Below are 14,259 nucleotides of genomic sequence, written 5' to 3'. Positions count from 1 at the left end.
AATTAATGTTTCTTGATGAACCTGCTGACCAAGAAACTGAAAAATTCCCCCTGGGGTGCGCGAATTTAGGGTTAGGGTTAGGGTTAGTACTGGGTAGCTAAGAATTACCTATTATAACAGTCTAAATGTCTCTGAGTTTCACCTAGAAGGCAAAAGAGACTCAGGAAAAGAGAGGAATAAATGTTGAATTGCTTAAAAGGCCAAAAGAGCTAGCCAGGAGATAGAATTAGGATTGAGAGGGATGTAAATAATATTATAGGAGATTCAAATAAGCTACTTCAAATTGGTATGGGAATAACAAAAACATTGAACTAAAATGTGAAGGACAAAATGGACTTCAATAGCTAACAAGAGACCCCACCCCCCCAATGAAAGATCTTTCTTATGTAAAGTATTTTTTAAGCTAAATAATATTGATTTTAAGATCCTGTTATTTCAGAATCAATGAGTTGGAAAGTGCCCCAAAGTCCATCTAATTTAAAATTTTCTTAAACCAGAAACCATATTTATATAATATTCCCAACAAGAAACCATCTGGCCTTTGCTTAAAGAACTTTAGTGAATGATCTTAAGCAAATTAGATCATGTAATTATTCTATATATGTATAATTGCCATATGTGTGTGTTTGTGAATTTTACATCTGTAGTAAATTAATATGTGGATTGTATTCATTTTGTTTGACTCTAGAACACTCGCCTGGGAGTGTTGATTTTGATAATTTCCTGTAAGGAACTGTTTAGTTTGATAATAAAGGTAAAAATGGCATCAAACGTGAAGAGAAGCATGTATCAGAATTAGAAAGATAAAAAAGAATGAGATACAAAGCTCTAATACTTTTTTCCTAAAAACAAGATATCTTTGCTAACAACTGAAATCCCACAAAGACTAGACACAGGGATTTTCATTTTGATATGTTATCCTATCATAAGTCAGCTTCTGGTTCAGTAAGGCTGAAATTTGAACTTACAAGTTTTCACCTCTCTCACAATGTATGGGCACACTATGTCTAATATCCATTCTCTCTCTTGAATTTTTAATCCCGCCCCCCATCTTTTTTCTCTCTAACAACAAATAAATGTAAACAGGTCTCCCTATCTGGAAATTTTAAAAATCAACTTTATGATTACCCTGTTAACTATCATCCTCTAGCTGTGCTTCCTTTAAATCTCAAACTTGTGTAATTGGAATCCTACACGCAAAGTCTCCATATCCTCTCCATTCATTCATTAATCTCTTATAATCTGGTTGCTATATCCATGAGCCACTAAAACTCCATTCATAAAATTCAATAATCCTCTGCTCAATTCAATGGCCTTTTTCAAGAATCATTCTCTTCAATGCCCTTGTAGCTTGGCATTACTAACTAGCCTTCATTGAAATTCTCTTGCCATGTTTTTTCCAGTCGGTTGCTGCTGCTTTGGGGCATTTGGGAAGTTTCTAAGCAGACTGGCTAACAAAACTAAAAACAATAAACATGTATTCAGTGTTTTAACTTATAGAAATATAGGTATCTATGTATTAACTTGAGAACATGGTGATATGGGAAGAGAACTGAAAGTTACTTATGGATCACAATCACCAAATACAACAATGGCACAACTCACATTATCTGGCAGATATAACATAACTGGTATCTAGTATCTAAGCCTTGAGTAAGATTATCTTCAGACCATAGACCTTCAGAAGAGGAAGGGGATCTATAAACCTCAGAGAGACATCCTCTAGAATAGACACTCAAATTATGCCAGGCTTTTGTCACACTTACTAAGATATGCCTGGATTTCCTCCCATATAAAAAACAACTTTAGGATTGGAAAAGGACTCCTTAGAGCTTTACAAGGAAGAGGGAAATATTGCTAAAGCATGTCTTATAGATTTTGCTCTTCTGATATAATAGGCAAGGAGGTACAAATTACTGAGGTTGCTGGGAACACAAAGATTTCCATTGAGAAAGGTACCAGGTAAAGATTCCATAAAAGGCAAGTTATACAGTAGATATTTTGCTGCATTACCTACTGTGGAAACAGTGTATTTCAAGAAAAAAGGAGTCAAGAAAACCAGAAAGGTTATCTAGACTGTCACATACCTGACTTCCATGATACTGTGCTACTCTGGTTATGATCCTTACTTCTTTCAATCCCACCTATTCTTCAAATATAATTCTGTTCTTACCTGATTTTGCCTTGACTGCCTTCTACCCACTATCCCCTGAGAAATCTCCTTCAGAACTTTCATATTTGTTTATAGAATTCATCTGACACTTACCATACTCAATACCACACTGTTAACTTTCTATGTATAAAAGTCTTTTAGTAAGTTATTTTTTTAAATTTTGAACTTAAATACAAAATAAGAAAAGAAAAAAATTTGCCATATACACAGCAGACCACGAGAGGATCCAATATAAAACAATAAATTTCCATTTCAAGAAAATCTATATAATAAATATCACATGTTGTTTTCAAAGCTGCACATCTTTTTTTTTGCTTCCTTGTAGTTTTCTTTTGCTGTGTTGTGTACCTTTTCTTCTATTTTTTCCCCATTCCTCCTCCCCTAAAGAATGCTAAAATTAAGCATGAAGATATATACACATATGCATAGATATATAAATATACAAATATAAAGGTATATGTACATTCATACACATATATGTAAATCCATATTATGCCACCCTATCTCCTTAATCTTTCATTTCTTTTTGAATTTAGAAGAGTTTTATACTATTTTAGATAAACATATGTGTCTGTGTATTGTTCCCTCTTTAACCCATTCCCACTCCTGAAAAGTGAGGTTCCAACATTACCCTCCTGTCAACTAGCTTCTTCTGTATCAATTTTCCTTTTATGCCTCACTTATATGGATAATTACTCTCTCCCTACACCATTTTATTTCTTTAGAATCACCCTATCACACTCAGCTCAGATCAAGACTTTCTTTCAAACTACCCAAATAAGAACAACAATCATAACAGTACTGCTAATATTTTCACATATGCAAAGTGAACAATTTGACCTTATTGAATCTCTTTTGTTTACCTTATATTTCTCCTGGATGTTACATGTCAAATTTTCCCTTAAGTTCTGTCACAAAAACTTCAGTCTTTCATTTCATTAAGTGTCCAATTAAAAAAAAAAAAAATTCAGAATTACACTTAACTTTGCTAAGTTACTCTTGCCTGTAATTCCAACATTTTTGCTCTACATATTATATTATTCCAAGACCTATAGTCCCTCAATGTAGTAGCTGCTAGGTCTTGTGTAACCCTTATTCTAACTCCATGATATCTAAATTGTTTTTTCTTGTCGCTTCCATTATTTTCCTCTTAACTTGGAAGCTTTGAAACCTGGCTATGGTATTCCTGTAAATTTTCCTCCTGGGATTGCTTTCATTTGGTAATTGGTGTCTCCTCCTCCCTCCTCCTCCTTCCTTATTTTTACTTTGCCTTCTTATTCTAGAATTTCAGGACAATTCTCCTTGATAATTTCTTATACTATTGTATCAAGATTTTTTTTTTTAAATCTTATTTTTCAGGTTGTCTAACTATTCTTATATTACTTCTCCTTAATCTGTTCTTTAGATCTGCTGTTTTTCTGATGAGATGTTTCACCTTACCTTCCATTTTTTTTTCTTTTCATAATTTTTCATTTTCTTAGATTGTTTTTCCCCCTAATTATTTCTCAATATCTCTTATTTGATTTTTTTAAAGTCCTTTTTAAACTCTTCCAAGAATTTATTTTATGTTAGGAACCATCTGACATTTCTCAGTGGAAAAGAAGGGGCATTTTTAGTGCTATTATCTTTCTCTGACAATGAACCCAGATCTTCTTTCTCTATCTCCACAATAACTATCTAAGATTGGGTTCTTTCACCTTTGCTTGTTCATTTTTGTTTGTTTGTTTGTTTTTTTATTTTATTTTTAGTAGCTATTACACTAATAGTTGTAGTCCTGTGGTAAGGGGAAATGAATGACACTCCAAGTCTCAGATCTTTCTTACTATTATTTTCTGAGGTTTTGGGGCCCAACCTTGGGCTCACCTCTCTACTAAGTCAAAGGTACAGTCCCTAGTTACATGGGCCAGCAAAAGATCTTGTTCCCTATGGCCCCTTTGATAGCTGCAAATTACAGCTGTCCCCTCTCCCTGGGAACTGAACCTGTAAGTGCCCAGTCAGTAGGGCCGCTGCCCCTCATTATTGTACTCACCAGGTATGTGCTTGCCCTTTCTCCTTGCAGCCACCATCTGGGACATGTCTGATCAGCAAAGCCGGGCCTGGCTTCCCTTGACAGTGGAAAGTCCCTCAATCTCCTATTCAGCCATCAGACCCCTTCCCATACACACATACTGTCTGCAAAATTAAGTTTCTGAGTCTGTTTGCCTCTCAACTGAGCTTTCTAGGGGCTTGTTGTTTATGGATTCTGCAGAATGGGCCTGGAGATATATGCACGTCACTCAGGCCACTGGAGATTGTCTTAGGAGGACAAATAATTTGCCCCATATTTATTTCTGCTGTTCAGAGATGATATTCTGTCTTTTTTGTGGAGGAAATTTGGAGAGCTGAAAGTTTTCTGACTGATTCCACTATTTTCCCAGAATCCTATCCCTATGTATATAATTATGTATTATAAACTCCTTAAGGAAATATACCGATAGGCAGAATGGCACAATTTATGGAGCACCATCCTGGCAGTTAGGAAGATGTAGCTTCAAGTCCTATCTATGCTAACTGCTTACTAATTAGACTTTGGGCAAGTCACTTAATTTCTCAGGGATCCAAGCAACAAAACTCTATATCATTACAGAATTGTTGCTGATACGCACTGCCAGAGGGAGCCCTACACCCGAAGTTTCCCCACACTGATGAATTCTCAGGTCCATTTTAAACAAAATATATTTTAAAAAACCAAAACGAAACATCCCACCCACCCACCCACAAACTATATATTATACTTTTTAGTACACCAATAGCACTTTGCATAAAGCTTATTACCCAAATAATGTATTATCACATGATCACTGACCAAAAGGGAACAGAATTTGCTATTATATCCAAAAATTCAATAAATGATTATGTTATATTTGTTTGATATCTACTATTTGTAATTATAATTCACTTAGTTCATTGTGTACAAGTTTTAGAAATTAAATATCTTTAAAAAAAAAAAACAAACAAACTACATTCTATTCATGAATCAATAGCCCCTAGTATGTGCTATGTATGTGAGGGTTAGTATAGAATGGGCTACTGCTCAACTATGTCTGTTTTCACAAATATCTTTGCCACTCTCATTACTACTTTCTACTCAGGTATCAAGGAGGGAAAGCCAATGAATACTTTCATCAATAAGTGAAAATCTAAAATTTAGTAAACACTTTAAAAATAAGTGTAATATGTAAATATTTTCTATCAGTCTCAACTTTCTAGTTGATAAGCTTAACTGTGCTATTCTCTTCTCTTGAAACTTTAGCTCCCTTTTTCCACTGTCTATACCCTGCCAATCTTCAACCTTGGGTCAAATCGCTCTACCTATCTTCTCTATGCCTATTACATAACTCCTGAATATGATTAGAATAAAACTATGTTGCTAACTGGATCCATTAAAAATTTATGTTATCTAAAAAGAACTAAGCCCTCACTACTGCACGTCAATACTTTTATATGACTGATTGTAAGGCACCTCTATCAACTGTTATGAATGTTCTCTCTTCTCCTTAAGCCCCTAATGGCATACTACTTCCCTACCTCCTAGGACATGACCTCTCCTTTCCTGAAAAAACTGAGGCCAATTACTGTGAGTTCCTTCATCTACCTGAAATATTTCAAAGCTCCACTACATCTTTAGTTATTCTCTTCTCCTTTGCTCCAATGAAGTGATCATTCTCTTTGCCAAGTTAATTCTAATATTATTCCCTGGATCCTGCACCCACTACCCATATTGATAATTTGTTCTAACAATGATTCCGTCCTAAATCTCATGTTCAATGTCTAACTATCTACTAGCTCTTTCCTTGCTGCTTAGAAATATACTCAGATCTTATCTATTAGCTACATGGTACAATGAATAGAGCACTGGGCTTGGAGTTAGGAAGACTTGAGTTTAAATCCAGCCTCAGCCATTTACTATCTTTATGACTCTGGACAAGTCACTTAACCTCTATCTGACTCAATCTCCTCAACTTTAAATGGGGATAATAATAGCACCTACCTCCCAGGATTGTTGTGATGATCAAATGAGAAAATATTTGAAAAGCTCTTAGCACAGTGCCTGGCACACAGGTAGCTGTTTAATAAATGCTTGTTTCTTTCCTTCCTTCCTTCCTAGCATTTAAGGAAAAAAATAAATAAACTTCATTTTACCCTGCCATCCATACTAATATCCTACATGTCTCTTACCTTTCCCTTCTATTTAAAAAGAACAGCCTATCGTCCTTTGTAATCTAACTTCTGCTTCCACTATTCTACTGAAGCTTTCCCTAAAAAACTATCAAATCTCAACTGCTAAATCTACTGGCCTTTTCAGGATCCTCATTCTCTTTGCCCATTTTCCTGCTAAGCAGATTTTGGTAATATTGACTGTCCTATTAAACAAAATCTACCCCTTTACCTTTCACAATACTGATATTTCAATTATCTTTTCCCCTGACTTCCTTCTTCTCAGCCTTTTTCCTATAACTTTCTATTTCATGCCTTCTAAAATATCTGTGTCCCTCAAAGCTCTGTTCTTGGCTCTTCCTCCTCTGTATATGTATTCTTTGTGATCTCATTCATTAAAATGGCTTCGATTATCACCTCTACACAAATAGCTCCCAAATCCATATATTCAGTTCTATAAATGCCTACTGGACATCTTTACAAGGCTAGTTCTAAAGAATGTAAAACTGAATATATTCAAAATGAAAACTTATCTAATCTTCTGTCTTTTAAGGAACCTTACCATTCAGAAGGCTGAGACATTGTTAGATTTTTCTCTCTCACCCTTCAAATTTAAATCCCTTCACTTAAGAAATCCTATCAATTCGATCTCCACAAAATCTGACTCCTTTTCTCATCTCTCATATCCAGGGCTATAATAGTAGTCTCCCAATTGCTCTCCCAGTTGTTTATTTTTTCTCTTCTACAATATCTGCCACAAAACTGTCAAAATAATCTAAAGACAGATCTGATCAATTTATTATTCCCCTAATCAAAATGACTTATTAGTTTACCATTACCTTTAAAAGAAATACAAACCCTAGCATTAAAAGTCCTGCCCAATTGGATTCCAACCTACCTTTCAGCCTTCCTTTATCTACTCTCTAAAAGTGTATATTCTAATCAAATTAGACTTACTGCAACTAGCCAATTTGACTCTTATTTCCTACATTTATTTTGCATATATTGTACATCTTCCCTTATTTCCAACCTCTTAGAATACTTATCTTCTTTAGAGACTCAGAGCGAGGTACTACTTCCTTCAGAAGCCTCCTGTTTCTAGTGTTTTCCTCTCTCCTCAAACTGCCTTTTATTATATTTAAGTTATGTTTCTATTAAGAGTAGGCATGATACTGTGAATTTAGTCCTACTTTTTGGATTCAAATGTCTAAATCTTACTTCTCTTTGATTCATTAACTACATAAACAAAGGCAAGTAACTGTATTCTTTCAGCCTAAGTTACTCCATCTATAAAAATGGGTTATCTGTAGTAACTGAACTACAAGGATTCCTATGAGGCTCAAATGTAATAATGGATGTAAAGCATTCCATACATTTTAAAGTACAACATAAAATGTTGGTTAATCTATATTGTTTTGTCTTTGTATCCAAAATGCTCTGCACGGAAAAAATAACTAATAAAAACTTATTCAGATAAATTAACATTTCTGTAATTTGATTTGTCACTGTTGTTGGACTAACCTTATTTCTCCTCTTTCCCTATTCCAGTTCTGCTTAAACAGAAATGTTATCTATCCCATCTTATTTTTCCTTATCTTTGGATTGAAGTCACATTTAATTTTCTTACCCCCAATCACTCGTTCAATTGCTTGTTCAAAGTGAATTTGATTGATGGCATCTGAAAGGTGTCGTGCAGCTATCAAAGCAGCTTCATTACAGACATTAGCAATATCAGCTCCTACAAAACAAAGGAGGAAAATAAATATCTCACCAATGCAAAATATGCTTAAGATAATTAAATAAATTATAGTCCTTTAAATTCAATACCTTCCTTCACCTCAGAATTAGTTGGTTTTTCAAAATGACAAGTGATATATTTGGTGAATGTTTTACTACAAAGTTCACTTAAAAGGATAAAAATGGCAATGCTTTCACTATAATGTTCAATACAAATAAATATACTGTTGGAAACAAAAGCAGTATTACAAAAAGAGAAATACTAAAGTTACTAAAAGATTATTAAGCATTTACATTTTAAATTATGCACAGCACTTACAAAATTTTTTCATATGGTAAATTCCTTTAAATAAATTTTTCAGAAAATGATGTATGAAGGTCAAGTACCTGAAATGGTACTAATTCTAAAATCCAAATGCAACAATCAAGTAAAAGATTAGCATATTATTAGCATAATAATTATCGACTCCCCATTTCATTCTTAGGAATAACAGTTTCTGATAATTTGCTTTATTTCCTTTCTATTGGTGGCAACTCTTACCTCATTTCTCTCTCTTTCATCCCTCTCTCTCCCTCACCTCTTCCCTCTCAAATAAAATTAGCTAGTAAACTATTTTATTAATCTTAAAAAAAAAACACCTTAAGCTTTTTAATCAGTGCAAATCTTTTGCTGTAAACTTTGTTGGATTTCTTGATTTTCAAAATTCCTGCTTGTTTTTGTTAATCTTTTGGATGGATGTTTTGATTATTTTCCAGTTTTTTAAGCTGCACCCCAAGTTAATTGGCCTTTTCCTTGCCTCTTTTAATATGTGTTCAAAGCTATATATTTTCTATTAAGCTTTAACTGCATCATATATATATATATATATATATATATATATATATATATATAGTTTTAAAAATGTTCTCTAATTTAACTCTGTATTGTTTTTAAGACATTATGTGGCCCATTAGTTCTTTAAATTAACATTATTTACAATGACCAGTCTTGGTCATCTTAAGAACAGATGAGAAATACACTTGTTTCCTCTGGATAGGGAGGTGGTGGGCTACAGGGTGGTGTAATGGATACACTCCCAGAATCCATTGCTATATTGCTCAGGCCTTTTAACTTGATTTTCTTTGTTTCAAAGTTGAGAGCTACTAGGAAATGATTATGATTATCCCATAAAACTTTAATTTAAAATAGCAGAATGGTTATCAAGTTGGGTAATGGCTAACAAATGAGATTCAATGACATATTATGTGTTGCAAGAAATGACAAATATGATAAAAACAGAGAAGCATGAGAAGACTTATATGAACTGATACAGAATGAAGTTCATAGAACCAGAAAGATATTGTAAACCATTATGCAAATATAAGGAATAACAATAATAAAAAACAAAACAAAAAAGTTTTGATCAGATTTTGTCCAAATAATAATAATAATAATAATAAATTAATTAATTAACATTATTTAGTCTTCATTTAATTTTTTATTCTTTGTTCTATTTTCTTTTCAATTATAATTTTTATGGCTACAATCTATAAAATATTTAACATTTTTGCTTTCTTGCATTTGATTCCAGGTCCTAGTATGCGATATTGTAAACATGGCTGTGATACACTTTTAGACATAAGTATAATGCTTAAGATTCCCATTCTATAAGCTTTCAAAGAAAAAATATTTTGTCATTAAGATCCATCCTTAATTTTCTCATTTATTTTTTTTTAGATTTATATAAATTTGAAAGAAACACACTCAAATACTACTTGTTTTGATAACAAGTTCTTCTATGATTGCCAGTTTTTCCTTTAAATGTTTACATGTGATGGATGCCATTTGGTACCTATGAATTTAATATTAATATTGCTTTAATTATTTATGATACCATTACACACAATGTAGTTTCTCAGCTTGTCTTTTGATATCTATTTTTACTGTTCCCTTATCCAAGTTCATGCTCTTGCTTTTTTTAGACATATCTGAAATATAACAATTCTAGTCTTTCTCCTCCCTTTCAAAGCACTGGTTAATTACTTAGCCTTTTGAACTATTCATGCTTACTTATCTTTTGGGAATTTCATTTGTCTATTGTATAAACTTTAAAGATTTTTGCCAAGCTTTGATTTTCTTAACAGAAATGCTTAGAAATCATAAATTCTATTAAAAATAAATTTTAAATACATGGTTATCTCAATTTTTAAATTATTCTTGGGTACAAAGCCACTGTCTTTTCATTTTGATAAATAATTTTCCAATCTTTCTTTTCCTTGCTCAGGACTGGTGTATATCTTGGAGTGATTCTTTAGTTACATTATAACTATCTATAATCAAAATAACCTCTCTGATATAGAAGCCTGTCAATTATATTCTGAATGCATTAGTCCTGGAGTTCCTCCTCTGTCCATGGGATTCAAATCTCTTCTCTGCTTTCTTTGCTAGTACTTATAAGAAATCTTCTTTCATGATAATTTGAAATACACCATTCAGGTTTTTTACTTCATCATGTTTTTCTGGGAAGTCAATCATCTATGAATTCCTCTCTAAACCCTATTTTTGTGGGTCAATTGTTTTTTATTTGCTATCAGAATTTCATATATTTTTCCAGTTTTATTGCCTTTTGAGTTTGCTCCAAAACAGTTTCAGTCTAATGATAACATTTTTTTCTCCTTTTCTTTTTCTTCTTATAACATCTACTATTCCGTTAAGATTTTCTAACTTCGAAGGGCGGAGCCAAGATGGCAGAGAAGATACATGTGATTTGTAAGCTCTCTTCTTCCCTCAATACCAACTAGTTAAATCAGCCTCAAAAATAATGCTGGACTGATAAAAACCACAAGGTTTAGAAGCACAACTTACCAGCTGAAGGGAGCCTGGAATTTCAACAGAAAAGGTCAGTTCCGAGGGGAGGAAAAAAAAAGATCAGCACGGACAGGGTTAGGTGCTAGTACACTGTGCCAAATGGGCTGGGGAGAACTCTGGGATCAGAGTAGCCACTGAGATAGAAGAATATGGCACAGGCTGATAGCTCATCTCTGCTTATAAAAGAGCAGCTCAGAAGAGAAATCAAGCCACTTTAAAATATAAAGCCAGATCCTAGAACCTCCCCAATCCAGAAGTGACCTAAAAAATCTTGGCACTGCTGTGCAGCCACCTGCTGCTGTCCGGGGCTTCTCCTTGGGGCAGTTAAGAACCTAAACAGCGGGGACACAGATGGGGCAGCCTCTAATCCATATAGTGCAGGGCTCAGCCTGAGGCAGTGGAATTCTAGAAGTAGCGAAACTCCAGCAGTAGTGGAACTCCCAGAGCAGCTGAACTTCCGCAGCAGGGACTGTGCTTTCCGGGCAGACACTTCCTGTTTGAGCGCAGGGGCTTTTCGCCTCAGCTGCTAATACCCATGGCCCTACGGGGGCTTTGGCTGGGGTTTGTGATGTTTTCACTGTTCAGCCCCTAGCCTCAGGGCAGTCACTAGGCCACACAGCAGGGTTCCTCACTGGGCACTCCTCACAGAGCAGTAGAGCTAACCAGCTCTGAGGCATTTGGGGGGGGGGAGGGGGTGGAACTCTCTCCCAGAGCTCTCTCTTAGCCCAGTCACAGTTTTGCTGCATTCCATCCTATCTGGGAGGAAGCTGGTAAATTTCCTATCCAAGGGCAGACCCCCAGAGTTTTAACAATGAGTAAGAAGTTGAAGAGAACGATTTACACCTTCTATACAAAGAAAGAGGGGGTATCCAACCCCAGGAGACTAACAGCAGTCTCCAGATAACAGCCTAAAGGGGAATGATACCTGCCCCCCATCACATAACTCTCTCCTAGAAGAGACTATTAAAAAGGTAAGAGAGTTTGAATAAAAATGGGGAAAGGAAAGAGAAGCTATGATAGAGAATAACAATGTCCTGAAATTTGAGTTGGAAAAAATAAAGAATTCACAGGAGGTGCAGGGAAACAAAATCTGTGAATTGGAAAAGGTTAAAAAAATCACAGGAAAGTAGGATTTCTGAATTGGAAAACATAAAAAATTCCCAAGAAAGTAATTTGGAAAAAGAAAATAACTCACAAAAAAAAAAAAAAAAAAAAAAAAATTAGTGAAATGGAAAAAAATTCAATAGAGAAAAATAATTCATTTAAAAACTCAATTGGACATATACAAAAAGAACTAAAAAATGTGAATGAAGAAAATAAGTCATTAAAAATCAGGACTGAGCAATAGGAATGAATGATTCATTGAGAAACCAAGAATCAGTCAAACAAAACTGGAGAATAACGTCAAATATTTACTGGGAAAATCTATAGACCTGGAAAATAGATCTAGGAGAAATAATCTGAGGATCATTGGACTTCCCGAAAATTATGATGAAAAAAAGAACCTAGATTCTATTTTACAGGAAATCATCAAAGAGAACTGTCCAGAGAGAATAGAAACAGAAGGGAAAATAGACGTTGAAAGAATTCATCTAAAGCTATATTATATAGCAGCAGTCACCAAAACCATTTGGTACTGGCTAAGAAATAGACCAGTGGATCAGTGGAATAGATTAGGTACAAAGGACAAAAAAGGGTACATCTATAGCAATCTAGTGTTTGACAAACCCAAAGATACCAACATTTGGGATAAAAATTCATTATTTGAAAAAAACTGTTGGGAAAACTGGAAATTAGTATGGCAGAAATTAGATATGGACCCACACTTAATTAACACCATATACCAAGATAAGATCAAAATGGGTCCATGATTTAGGCATAAAGAATGAGACCATAAATAGATTAGAGGAACAGAGGATAGTCTACCTCTCAGACCTGTGGAGGAGGAAAGAATTTATGACCAGAGGAGAACTAAAGATCATTATTGATCACAAAATAGAAGATTTTGATTACATCAAACTAAAAAGTTTCTGTACAAACAATACTAATGCAAACAAGATTAGAAGGGAAGTAACAAATTGGGAAAACATTTTTACAGTTAAAGGTTCTGATAAAGGTCTCAATTCCAAATTATATAGAGAACTGACCCTAATTTATAAGAAATTAAACCATTCTCCAATTGATAAATGGTCAAAGGATATGAACAGACAATTCTCAGATGATGAAATTGAAACTATATCCACTCATATGAAAGAGTGTTCCAAATTACTACTGATTAGAGAAATGCAAATTAAGACAACTCTGAGATACCACTACACACCTGTCAGATGGGCTAAGATGACAGGGAAAGATAATGCAGAATGTTGGAGGGGATGTGGGAAAACTGGGATACTAATGCATTGTTAGTGGAGTTGTGAAAGAATCCAGCCATTCTGGAGAGCAATTTGGAACTATGCCTAAAAAGTTATCAAACTGTGCATACCCTTTGACCCAGCATTACTGCTATTGGGCTTATATCCCAAAGAAATACTAAAGAGGGGAAAGGGACCCACATGTGCCAAGATATTTGTGGCAGCTCTTTTCGTAGTGGCTAGAAACTGGAAAACGAATGGATGTCCATTAATTGGAGAATGATTGGGTAAATTATGGTATATGAATGTTCTGGAATATTATTGTTCTATAAGAAATGACCAGCAGGATGAATACAGAGAGGTTTGGAGAGATTTACATGAACTGATGCTGAGTGAAATGAGCAGAACCAGAAGATCACTATACACTTCAACAACAATACTGTATGAAGATATATTCTGATGGAAGTGGATATCTTCAACAGAAGATCCATCTCACTTCCAGTTGATCAATGATGGACAGAAACAGCTACACCCAGAGAAGGAACACTGGGAATTGAATGTAAACTGTTTGCACTACTGTCTTTCTACCCAGGTTACTTATACCTTCGGAATCCAATTCTTAACATGCCACAAGAAAATTGGATTTACACATGTATATTGTATCTAGGTTATATTGTAACACATTTAATATGTATGGGATTGCCTGTCATCTAGAGGAGGGAGTAAAGGGAAGGAGAAGAAAATTTGGAAAAATGAATACAAGGGATAATGTTGTTTAAAAAAAAAAATTACTCATGCATATGTACTGTCAAAAAAAATTTATAATTATAAAATTAATAAAAAAATAAAAAATAAAAAATTTTCTAACTTCCATTCTAATTCAATAAATCTTTAAAGTTTTTTTACACAGAGCTCTAATTCAATTTAATTTCTTTTTTTTCTTTTACTAAGGC

At 34.2% G+C, this 14,259-nt stretch overlaps 1 protein-coding gene across 3 annotated transcripts in view; it reads right to left on the bottom strand.

Moving 5' to 3' along the window:
• Positions 1-14,259, bottom strand: part of AFG3L2 (AFG3 like matrix AAA peptidase subunit 2) — a 53,796-nt gene that overhangs the window by 10,229 nt on the left and 29,308 nt on the right. For all 3 annotated transcript variants that reach the window (XM_074274741.1, XM_074274751.1, XM_074274732.1), the window contains one exon: positions 7,998-8,108. In XM_074274741.1, coding sequence (XP_074130842.1) covers positions 7,998-8,108 — 111 coding nt within the window. The remainder of the gene's footprint in view (positions 1-7,997; positions 8,109-14,259) is intronic.

Source organism: Sminthopsis crassicaudata, chromosome 1 (genome assembly GCF_048593235.1).
Source record: "Sminthopsis crassicaudata isolate SCR6 chromosome 1, ASM4859323v1, whole genome shotgun sequence".
NCBI lineage: Eukaryota > Metazoa > Chordata > Mammalia > Dasyuromorphia > Dasyuridae > Sminthopsis > Sminthopsis crassicaudata.
The sequence above is the reverse complement of the archived record's forward strand: the minus strand, read 5'-3'. Positions and strand labels throughout refer to the sequence as shown.